At 42.6% G+C, this 12,232-nt stretch overlaps 1 protein-coding gene across 3 annotated transcripts in view; it reads left to right on the forward strand.

The window, feature by feature from the left end:
• Positions 1 to 12,232, forward strand: part of CDH17 (cadherin 17) — a 41,620-nt gene that overhangs the window by 19,267 nt on the left and 10,121 nt on the right. For all 3 annotated transcript variants that reach the window (XM_037382290.1, XM_037382289.1, XM_037382288.1), the window contains 9 exons: positions 552 to 690; positions 1,893 to 2,051; positions 2,704 to 2,903; positions 4,604 to 4,735; positions 5,612 to 5,762; positions 6,487 to 6,702; positions 7,984 to 8,060; positions 9,531 to 9,722; positions 10,938 to 11,182. In XM_037382290.1, the coding sequence (XP_037238187.1) occupies positions 552 to 690; positions 1,893 to 2,051; positions 2,704 to 2,903; positions 4,604 to 4,735; positions 5,612 to 5,762; positions 6,487 to 6,702; positions 7,984 to 8,060; positions 9,531 to 9,722; positions 10,938 to 11,182 (1,511 nt within the window). The remainder of the gene's footprint in view (positions 1 to 551; positions 691 to 1,892; positions 2,052 to 2,703; positions 2,904 to 4,603; positions 4,736 to 5,611; positions 5,763 to 6,486; positions 6,703 to 7,983; positions 8,061 to 9,530; positions 9,723 to 10,937; positions 11,183 to 12,232) is intronic.

Below are 12,232 nucleotides of genomic sequence, written 5' to 3' on the forward strand. Positions count from 1 at the left end.
TCCCAGTTGAAACCAAGACAAGATATAACATATACTTGGTGCTTCAAAATCAAGGAAGTCTGAGAAATAAGAAGTCAAATTGTTTGGAACAAAAATGTAATCAGAACTAAGAATTAAGTTTTCTTTACAGACACTTAGATCAGCCTATTTTTCTGCTTGATATTTACGATAGCACACTTGATTCTGCTATATCATGTTGCGTTTTCTCCTGGTTCTTTAGAAAGTATCTGTTTCTATTTAAAGAAAGCCGTGAAGTCTAAGCTGTGCAAAAATACAAGTAGTCTGCTACGACTGGAAGTAAGAAATTGCCCTCTGAAAAGTGTTATCAGAAGCAGGAGTAGGTTATTTTGTTTTGTTGGCATTATATACTGTGGTGAATTATTGTCAGTGAGCTACTGTGGTAAATCTGTACTTGTACATGGAGCCACCCAGTGATGGCTCTCACCAGATTTGCATTACAGTAAGAATTTTATATCCTGATGTTCATTTATGTCTTTTAATTTATCTACGTGAAAATATTTATTTGCTGTTCCTTCTTTTTCCAAATCAAGGTGGAAAGCCTGGATCAAAAGGGAAACATAGTGGAAGGTCCATACACTGTTACAATATATGTGGAGGATATCAATGACAACCCTCCACAATTTGACCAGATAAAGTACACTGGAGTAGTGAGGCAGAACTCTCGTCCAGGTAATCATCATCATAATTAAATATTATAGTTAATCGGAGTCTAAGTAGATTAGTTAAACAAGAAGATGAAGTGGCTGCTCTACTTGGCAAGCTGAAACATGTATCAGTTTTCCTTCCCGCAGGATTGCACAAAATAAGGATGCAAGCATGTATAATATAATGAAAAGGCAAAGAGGTGACCACTATGTGGTGTGAAGGGATAAGTGTAATCAAAATTTTTCATAGTATGTGTTGCTTTGCAAGTATCACTTAACAGGCAAATACTGCTGCCCTCTCCGTTGCACTGAAAAAAACCCCTGAGCTAGAAGGAGTTTAAAGTTTAAAGGTTACTAAAAACTATATAGAAAGAGTAATCTAAGAATATGTAAGTCTTTGCACATCAGTGAAATAAAATGCCCAGGTAGATATGGGGTATGTGTTTACTCTGACTGATGCTTCTCAGAACGTGGGCTGAACCTTAGTGTTTAGGAGTCTCAGATTATGGATTGCCATGATCCAGTCCAGAAATCAGGAAAGTATCAAAGAGCAGTTCAAGACCCACATCTTGGAAATGAAAAAAAGGACTAAGCCAGCTGTTATCACTGTGACTATGGACTCAAGAAGAAACTTTTGCTAAAGAATATGCTTATAAAGCTCCATGGGGTCAGAAAACCATTCTGCAATATTTTACCGTATTCTTCAACTACATGCAAGTCAAAAAGATTTTGCACGTTGCATTGGTGATCAGAAGGCAAAAATTCACTTACGTCACCATGCATTTCCTTTATATTTTTTTTTCAGTGTATGATTGTCCTTTTACTTATAACTGTTACAGCTGTAGGGCATTTTTCTCAAGGTGCTTTGTGTTGAACTGATTTGTACAAGGACTGCAAAGTGGTCTTAAAGAGGGATACCAATGAGCTACATTCCAGGTGCAGGCACTCTTGAGTGGTATAGCCCTCTGATTTAGCTGTCACCTTCATCAACTGGTCTTCAGACCTGTTGTGATCCTACTAAGCAGAGCTGGTAGAGGAGGGACCTGTGGAATGGTACACAGACAATGTTACCTTCACACACAAGCATGGTTTAACCATAAGAGATGCATTATGAAACAACAGCAGCTCCCCATAAGCTGCCTTCCTGCCTTGAGAGCTCTGCTCGTATGGACTATATGTTGAGGTTTCAGTCTCCTCTTACTACTGTTTCTTCTCTAATCTGAACAGGCAAGCCCTTCATGTATGTCCACGCCACTGACCGAGATGATCCTACAACTCCCCATGCACAGCTGACATACAGCATTCTCCATCATTTTCCCAACCCTTATGCAGAAATGCTTTTCCAGATCAATAATGTAACTGGAGCAATCTCACCAAGTAAGATGGGTATGTAAAAAGATTGTTGTTTGTCAAAAAGCAACCGTGAGTCCCTGAGTGTACATAGGAACAAAACAATAACACAGCTCTAATGTTAAATTCTGAATAAACATGGTCTGTGGAACATATTCCACCGAGGTTTTGGGGAACTTTGTGTCCCACAAAATTCAAGGGAATTAGCAGAAATGGAGATTGGCATCTAAAAGTACATTGAGAACAGAGGTAGATCCTCTGGCCCTCAGGACTACGCTGGGCTGGGATCTTGGGATTAATTGTCTTCCTAGAAACCTAGAAATCCAAAAGCAGTAACATGAAAAGAAAACTCATCTGCCATGATGATCTCAACCTAACTGCAATGATTTAAAAAACCCATCTCTTCTGCTGGGCTGAACAAGTGCCTAACTGGAGTGAGGGCTGTTCAGTGATGCATCTGCACAACATGAGACCACAGCACAGAGGTCTCATATGATTACATCCATATGACGTTGTGCTGCACTGTTCAGAGAAGCCAAAGATTTGGCTTGCTGAGATTTGGCACAGAGGCCTTTTTACGGAGCGTTTGGAGCAGATGAAGCAGCATAGTGCATGTAGGAGGCAATGGGCAGATAACCATCTCCGTAGCCTCTGCGTCCTTTCACTTGGCTCTTTCCTTTGTCTGTAGGCTCTCATTACTTAGATCCTCAAAAGCAGGACACCTTCACGCTTGTCGTCACTGTGAAGGACATGGCAGGAATGACAATGAATGCTTTCACCAGCAGTGCTGATGTGATCATCACTGTGAAGGAGAGCCTGTGGAAAGCTCCCCCCATCATCCACATCCAAGAAAATTCAACCCAGGTCCACCCTGTCAATATCAGCCAGGTAGGGTCCTTGGTCACACTCCCTGCATCTCTTCTTGGTGCCACGGAGTCTTTTTCTCCCAGCTAACTCTGGTGTCCCCACTGTATTCAATGCCAGGCTCTTCAGAAGGACTTTGGCATCTCCTAGTTATTTTTTATATGGTATCCTTTGGAAATGATCTTTAGTGCAGGTCTCATTAACTTACTTTTAGTATGAAAGTTAATGGTCTGAAGGTGACTGAGACACAGTCAATACAAATGCTAGAGTGACTGGACTTTGGCTGTCAGTTTGGAGAGGCTGTTGGCACTGCCTGTGTGTGAGAATATCCCATAGACAGAGGAAACATTCAGGGAATCTTGTTACAGCATAATGACTGGAAGAAAAAGGTGCTTTAGAAGCCTGCTTGGCACAATATGGAAGATAAAGCCCCTGAGACACCCAAAGGGGCTCTGAGACAGACACATGGCAGTTGGGTGCGCTCTTCTCTCCCAATGAGTTTCTCTGAGCACTCTTACCCTTGCTTTAACACCATGGGCCTTCCAGGCTTTGGAGGAACCAAGAGCTAACCTGTTGAAGGTTATTTTGAGGTTAGCTTCTTCCATCCGCAGAAGAGCCTGGCAGGGGACCAACTCCACTGCAACCCTGCTGTGAGCAGTCCCCTGCACTCAGCGACATCTGCTGTGACCAGTTTTGTGTGATGCAGCACACCTGCTATATCAGAAGTACATGGGAAGGAATGAAATGCCCTCCTTCAGCATTCTGCATTCCCACGGTATTCCTTTTTCATAGTGCAAATGCAAAATATTTTGCTGATAACTGCAGACCCATAGCAAAGTATACATCTGTAGATATTAACTAAAAGGCCAGCAGCCTTTTAGAAATATTTGACTTTGAAAAATGCCTTGCCATTGACACTCCCAATGCCATCATCCTTTGGACATGTCAGGATTCCCTGGATCCTGTTTGCAAGAGTAACTGACTTGCTGCTATTCCTACTGGCCTCAGTGGCAGCAGGTGGAATAAAAAGTAATCTGCAGTGGTGTCCCCATTCTGGGCTCACTTGTATATAAATTTCATGTGGCAGCCAATGACATGTCGAGTCTGCCTAGGAGAAAATGAAATGCAGTTGCTGCTATATAGTATAAAACATAAACAGTAATACTGACTCCTTCATTAATTTGGCAGCCTGTTCACTGCATTTTATTTTAAATCTGAAGCACCCCACTAAAGATCCTTCATCACAGACTTTGATGTATGTAAAGAGCATGCACACACATATGTGCATAGGTACTGGGTATTTGTTTTGTTGTTCCACATCCCCGAATTAGATAAACCAAAACAACAGGCAGGAATAGACAGTCTAAGGAGATGGAATAAACTCATGCTAAGACATTCAAATACATATTGTTATCACCTAATAGATATATGTATCACCATTTAGCTCCACATCTCAAAACCCTTCCATAAAAAGGTAAGTGTTGCAGCCCACCTGGACAGCTGGAGAAACTGAGGTGAAGTGGTTTCATCACAATTCGGAGAGCAGAGGTGGATATCAGTCTTTTTTTCTGCAACTCATCCCAAGAGCCTGACAGATTGTTAATTTTCTGGTTTATGAAGCTAACAGGAATGTAACCTTTTCTGTTTGTGGTCCCAAAATGATCCCTGTTAAACCTCAGTCTACACTTCTGACTTCCTATCCTGACTTATTTTTATGGTTTTAGGTTCAGTCAAATGAGCCAGATGTAATTTATGACCTTTTTGAAAGAGAAAAGCTGCGCAGGCTCCCATTTTCAGTCGATCAGAATGGTGTTATTTATGTGACCAAACCATTGGACAGGGAAGAAAAGGATACTGTAAGTAAACACATAAAACCTGACCGATGGGAGAGACCATAGCAGGAAGCTGATTATTGGTGAGAAAGTAAATACAAGAAAGCTCACTAGAAAGGACAGAGGGGGGAAAAAAAAAAAGAAAAAAGAAATAAAAGCTTTGTTCCTTGTCATTTTTGTTTGGGAATGACTTGATAGATATGAAAGCCCATTCATCTACTACATTGTAAACAGCTTTCAGCTTGGTACCCTACATTTCTCCAGGGGTCTGGCAGTAGCAATCACTGCCCACAGTGTATATATAGTGTACAACATGGACCAGCCATGGCAGGACTGTAGGTGCATGAGAAAGAGGTAGGCAGTGGCTTCTGTGGAGGTCAGCAGATTTGGATGTTTCAGATCTGCTCCAGATCCCAGGGGCCTCAGGGATCTCTCCACAGCAGAAGCAGAGTTTAACTTACAGTTGCAACTATAGTTACCCTGAAGTTCCCCATCTGGGGGTCTTTTAGACAGAAAACCCTCTGTCCCCTTCCACTCTTGGAGGAAATTTGTGCACGGAATAGGCCAGAGATCAGATATGCTGGAGGAATCCTATCTCTGTATGTGACAGATGAATTTGCAAGGTGACAAAAATGACATATTCCTACTTTTCTTGAATTTTTGTGAGAGCAAGTTCACAGTGCAAGTGAAGTATTCAGGACTTCTAAATTCTTTTGAGAACTCAGACCTCAGGCACTAAGGGGTGATGGAAGAGTTCTGAATTAAACAGAGTGAAAATACTGAAGAAACATATGAGAGGATATTTCATTTGCATGGAATGCTCCCATAGTTGCACATATAAATGCAAAACATGGTCACAGTGGACATTCAAAACACCTAATCTCAATATTCTTATTGCAGTATGATTTCTTTGTGGTCACAAAAGATAAGCAGGGAGAGCTGGTGGACAAGCCTCTGCATGTTTCTGTTATTGTGGAAGACATTAATGACAATCCCCCTGTGTGCCAGCAGCCCCTCACTGTAATTGAAGTTCAAGAAAATGAAGGTGGAGGTAAGAAAACAGCTTCTACTCATTCATACACATCATTCTAATCCAGTTATTGTTTCAAGCTGAGTGCAAATAAAGCTAGAAATTCTGATCCAAAGAGTAAAATGTGGCTCTGCTGGAGAAATGTTTTCCTGTGCAAACAGGCCTGTTGTTTTCACTTCAGTAATTCATGTGGAAAGGATTTCAATAACCTGAGAAGGACAGACTCAAGACCCCAGCTTACAAAATGCCGTTCCATTTAAAACATAAAATTGCATTTTCCCACAACCACAGTTCTGGACAAATGCTTAAAACATAAAAACACCCTTTTTATTACTAATACAAGAAATACTGCTCTAAAAGTGGCATGAGCCCATTTTCCGTGTTCCAGATGCTCCACCAGCATCATGCCTTTGACTTCAATGGACCATTACTGAAACCGGTTCCTAAATCTTCACATCAGTTATAAAGCTCCAAGGCTGAAGTGTCTGTTGTTAGTCATTTCTTCTGATCAAAACAAGTAGCCCAGTCCTTATGGACTTCCCCAAGCCCAAAGCAGCTGTTTGGGATGCTAGAGGAAGAACTCCCAGAAGTCAAATGATTGTGCCCATTGCAGTGTTTTCCACACAGCTGTATTTTTGTTGCCCCTCTACCCTTTGCAATGTTATCACTGCTGTCAGTGTGTATCTCTGTGGAGAAACAGGACCACTGCATGATCTTACTGACTCTGGTCTGTCCTCTGCTACAGGGAGTAATATTGGCACTCTGCTGGCAACGGACATGGATGAGGAGAACACTCTTAACTCTCGTCTGCAGTTCAAAATTGCAAGTCAGGTTCCTGATGCTCCTGCAAGTAATCTGTTCTTTATTCAGCAAGACACTGGGGTTTTGCACTTAACTAGCCGTTCATTAAACAAGCGCATTGCATCCAACTATTCTTTGAAGGTGCTGGTGACAGATGCTGGTATGTAACGACTGCTGTTACACATTGGAATAACTTTGCTCACACTGACATCCCCTGTGCTCAGTGTCCAAGGGGTGAGGGGAGACCTGGAGGATTCACTGGATGGGCAGCAGCACTGAGAGCTGGCTCGCTCTGGTGTGGTACTGCCTTGTTCTCGAGATGCAGGGAGGTTAATCGTGATTCATAATGCAAGTATGGAAGGAAACCAGCTCTAGGGCAGAGCATAGCTAAATTGGGAAGCTTGTTAACAAGTACTCCAGTAAAAGATTTCCTTCCACAGGGGAAAAAAAAGAAAAGAAAAAAAAAAAAAAGAGAAGATATGATTGTGGTTTTTCCCCAAAATCTTTCAAAGGGACTTACTGAAAAAAATCAAGAAATTAAACACAGCTGCTCAGAGTCCAGATAACTTATTTTAAAGGATTAAGAGCTGAAATTAATCTTCAAAAAGAATCTTGTCCGTTATGTAAATTCCCAGGAGTCCTTTGTGGTTAACTGAATGGAAAGGAAATCAAACTCCATGCTAAAGCTTAAAGCTTTATGCTGGAGACCTTATAGTCAGGCAAAACTTGTGGGTGGAGGAACTGGCATGTGAAGAAAGCAATGTGGCATTTCTGTAAATGAAATAGCATCGCTTAGGCAGATGATACAAAAACCAAATCCAATTCATTTTGGATACTTATTTGAATTCCATCCAAACAGTTTTGTTTGGAATATTCCTTAACTTTCAGCTCATGAAGCACATCTGTAAACCACTAAAACTCAGCTACGTACAAATAGCACATGACCAGACAGAGTATGCTTCTAAAATCACAAACCCCCATGGCTATGGGTGTCCCTGACCAGCTAGCACTGAGATCTGAAGTTCAAGTCTGTCTGTAACTGTAATAATGAGAGTGCTGCCTAACAGCCCACCAAGAGGACACGGTAACATAACAACCTGGAGCTTACTTTTTGACATACAAAAGTGATATTAAGAAGGCAAGTAGAAGCAATTCATAGCTATCATCATCCTGGTAAAGGAATATGGTTTAAAAAAAATTAGGGAAATTAGATGAAACAGGATGAGACAATGCTGAAGGAATTGGGAAGGTGAATAGCAAGATAGAGAATGAGGTTGTCACTGACTAGAAATATTGGAAATTAAGTACGTCTTACAACAGCAGGACTTTGCTTGGATTGGGCAATTTGGCAGCTCACTTTTGCTCAGAGTGAACCCTTTTGAAGGAAAGTTATTTTTGGCAGAAGGGTTGCCTTGACGTTGTTTGTTCCCTTTCCATGCAGTATTCCAAACGATCTGTGATGTGCAAATACACGTCATCGACATCAATGATCAGATTCCCATCTTTGAAATATCAGATGTGAGTACTTTTAATTTCATTTTTGATGTCTCAATAACATTTGAGAAATGTCTGAACGTATGTCTATAGAATGTCAATGGGAAACCAACCATTTACAGCACAAGTAACAGAGCAATCCACTAGAGAAAATAAAGGCAATATATTGTTTCAAAGCCTGCATATAAACTCTATCTAGACAGTGAAGGGTGAACAGTGAGACTGACATAGTTAATTCTGAAATAGAAGGTAATTTGCTCAGTGGGAAACTATGTGTACAGAAGGGAATGATTCTATTAAAGCAGTTTATTCAGAAATGTAAGTTCTGGAGGGAAAGGAGTAAGAAAAGGCTTTAAAATTAGTTAAAATAGCTAAATGGAAAAAAGCTAACATCTCCCAAGTTCCCTTCCCAACACAATATTCATGTATCCGGGAAAGCCAGAAGGTGAATGGAGATCAAAGGCCCTATTTGCTTTAACCAAAAACAGTGGTTCAGTGATCCATGCCCAAACGCATACCTGCTGGCCCTTGGTTCTAAAACGGGTGTCAGGCTCTTGCATTTTCCTCTGGTGGTGGTGCTGGCATCTATCAGAGAGATCTGCAGACCTTCTGTGACTCCTGCCTGCTGGCCCAAGCCTCCCTGCAGACACTGCAGTGGCTGGAATGTCTGCATTTAGGTGTCTAAGTTCCCACCATACTTGTAGGCAATGTAGGCGGTGGGCTTGGGAGACCTGTCTGATCCAGCAGGTGGAGGTGTCCTCTTGAGGAAGCTGTCTCTTGAGGAAAGTCTTGGGCTTTGCTGACTGCATGGCCCAGCTCTCTGTTGATGGTGGCGAGAGCTTAGGCACATGCAGACTTGGTGCATACATAGCAGGCTGTTGACTTTCTCACCTCAAGGTCTCAGTCCAGGACCTGGTCTCAAGATGAGACTGCTGAATCGGGGAACATATCAGGCAGAGTAAATGGAGCTGGGCTGCTAATGTGGCAAAGGCCTGTGCTGCATGGAACAATTAAATATTTAACGGTAGTGGTTAGGGTGCTCACTGGATGCAGAGGAGCTGTACTGTACCTACTGCTGTATTGCATGAATGCGGAGAGTGGTTTCAGCAGAGGAGGTAATGGTTTGGGACTGTTGGTATAGTAGTAGCTTGCCCACTGACAGAGATGCCATCACCTTTGATAAATGTATGGCTAAAAAGGGGGATATACGAGCTTCGCAGAGGCTCTAGTGCCCATCTTGCAGCTTTAGGTTCCCCTGGGCAGTGAGGTAGCTCACAAGTATTGCTGCAAGGCACTTCGCTAATGTTTTTGTACATCTCTTTTAACCTGGTTACGTCTCTGCTGTGAAGCACACGCACTACTTCCCTCCCCTACAACGCTGCTGTGGGTTAAAATACATCTGTGCCTGTGGGTCACAAGCTTGTTGTAGTGCTCAAGTTTTTAACTGCAGATGGTGCTTGGTGTGTCGTGTTTCAACCATCTCTCTCTCCTCAGTATCACCACGTGAATGTTGCAGAAAATATCCCAGTAGGAACAGTGATATTGGAAATCCAAGCTACTGATAGAGACGAGCCTGCCACAGGGAGCTCCTACATCATTTACCAAATGAAGGAAGGAGATCCAAACAACACGTTCATCATAGAGACAGATCCTGAAACAAACCGAGGCTTCGTCAAGATTAATAAGGTGAATAGATGGGTTTATTCTTCTCCTTTATAACTGTATCTATGTATATGTATATATTTGTCATAAACAGTAACTGCCCTAGTGATGACTTGGGGGCTGGGGGGTGGGGGTTGGCTGGTGGCAGGGATGAGGACACCCTAAGCATGCTGCTTACTGCAGGAGGCCCCACTCTTGGGCTCAAGCACCGTGCCTGTGCAGGGCTCAGGCACACCTAGCCTCCTGCCCTTGCTGTCCCCTACTCACCCTCCACCACCAGCAGCTGGCTCTGCTGCTGTCCCCTTCTCCAGAAGGGCAGGCTCTGGTTGGTGAAACAGGTCTTTTTGCACCATAAAGAAAAAGAAGTGGCTTTGAGTGATTTTGCAGCAGCATTTCTGGAAAACAGAAAGACAGCTAAATGCTTCCATGGGCTGTGGTCATGGTGGTGGGCTGTAACGGGGCAGATCCTTTTCCTGCTGGTGCTCTGGACTGTTGGTGCCTCTTGCAATGGGAGGTAGAAGTGAGACCAGCATGTCTCAGTGTCAGGATGGAGAGGCAGTTTGTTCCTGCTGAGGCAAACGTTAACTATGTCAAAACCAAGGTCAGCATGGGCTGTGATGGGTGATACATCCCGTATGTTGAATGCTGGAGGCAGGAATATAAGGAAAACTTCTGCACCCATGAATTTCAATGGCAAAAGTGCTCTCCCTTTGAAATCAGCCTTCTTGAAGGCACTTGAATTACAGATCCAGGACATTTTCCAAGGGATGATGTTGTTTGCCTCCAGTTCACCTGCCACCAGCCAGGCCAAAAGGCATTTGGTGGACCATCTTCAGGCTCAGCCTTGGCATTTTTTTTTCCCAAGGAGGCAACTGTAAGAAACTCTGTGGTGTAACAACCCTTGCATGACTTTTGTCACCTGGAGGTTACCCTAGGCCTTCTCGTTCAGAGCTACAAATACTGTTGCTATAAACATGGTATAGTTATTGAACTTACGTCAGGCAGGTGGCAATATTATTAGGAAATGCAGTTGCTGAGGAGGCCTCAGAACGGGCATGAGGTTTCATTTAAATTGACTGTTCCTACTGTCATTTTGCTTCTGACAGCTCTCCCTTATTTCGTCTGTATCTGGGATGCAATTTCCTCCTTAAGAAGAAGGGGACTTCGTAGTTTCCCATGGGAGCTCCCCGTGGCAGTGGGGCCATTGCTTAAAGCACCTCTTCTTTCTAATTTATCCAGGCTCTTGATTTTGAGGCAGCTCCAGTATACAACCTGGTGATCAATGCCACAAACCCTGAACCGCTGGTGCCAGGCGTGCAGTACAACTCGAGCTCCCTTGCCATTTTTAAAGTTTTCGTATCAAACGTGGATGAACCGCCTGTTTTCCACAAGACAGTTTACAATAAAGAAGTGTCTGAAGATGTTCCTGTCAATACTCTGATCATAACGGTGGAGGCCTATGATCCTGAGGGGGATACTGTACGGTAAAAGAGAGTGACCATGATTTATTTATTGAATTTAGGATTTAGAAAATTGTTCTAAAAGAGGTACAAGGAAAACACACCCAATATTTGGCATGCAGGAAGTATTTTTATACAAAAGTCTTATATCCTGGTAGAAGGTAGAGGTGCGGTGGGATGGTGGCCAGTGACCCACCTGCAGCAGACTGCTGGGCAGTGCCTTTCTAGCCAGCTTTCTCTCTGTGCTGTGACAAGCATACACCAGCAGGGCCCTTGAACCAGGAAACTAAAAGGGAGGAAGGACAATATAAGTCTCCAGGAAAAAGGCAGAGCCAGTCTGAGAATACCAGGGCTTCCATTACCTTTAATAAATGAATGAAGCATATACTACCAACACCATGTTGTATGATCAAGTCACCTTGAGTCTCTGCCAGCTCACGGTTCTCTGCACAGTGCTGTGCTGCATGGTATAGATGTACCTTACACAGTAGAGTTGGATAGAATTATTTGTGGCTCCTGCTGCATGATTCCCAGCTGGGATGCTGAACAGATCAACCCAAAACAAACAATCCTTGAAATTTAACTAAAATCCAGCAAAACACCAAGTAGTTAATGGAGTTGCAGAATATGACTGTTGGGCCTCCTGTGGATTTTTATTCCCAGAGGTTTCTCATCTGGCTTTCTACTTTCCCCTAACTTTTGGGAACTTAGAATGTTTGGCCTTCTGTCAAACTGGTTTGAACGTGAGCCACATAGTCCAGAACCTCTGGGGGATGATGATAGAGACAGATGACAGGAATTCATATATACATGAACCACATTTCTGCTAGAAAATAGGTTAAAGGGCATAAAATAAAAAGTATAAAAAGTAAAAGATGTACAAGCATGTCAACATGCTCTTTTTAATGCAAGGGGTACTGAAAGAACAAAAACGTTGAATGAGGAGGTCAGGTCACATCTACCCAAGCAAATGCTTGTGCTTTACTGGGTCATATGTTCATAGTTAAATTTGTGTAAGTAAATATCCAAAGACCTTGGTTGTTTTTTTAAACAATAATATAAAAGCAATTATGG

The sequence above is a fragment of the Falco rusticolus genome, chromosome 3, assembly GCF_015220075.1.
Source record: "Falco rusticolus isolate bFalRus1 chromosome 3, bFalRus1.pri, whole genome shotgun sequence".
NCBI classification, from domain to species: Eukaryota; Metazoa; Chordata; class Aves; order Falconiformes; family Falconidae; genus Falco; species Falco rusticolus.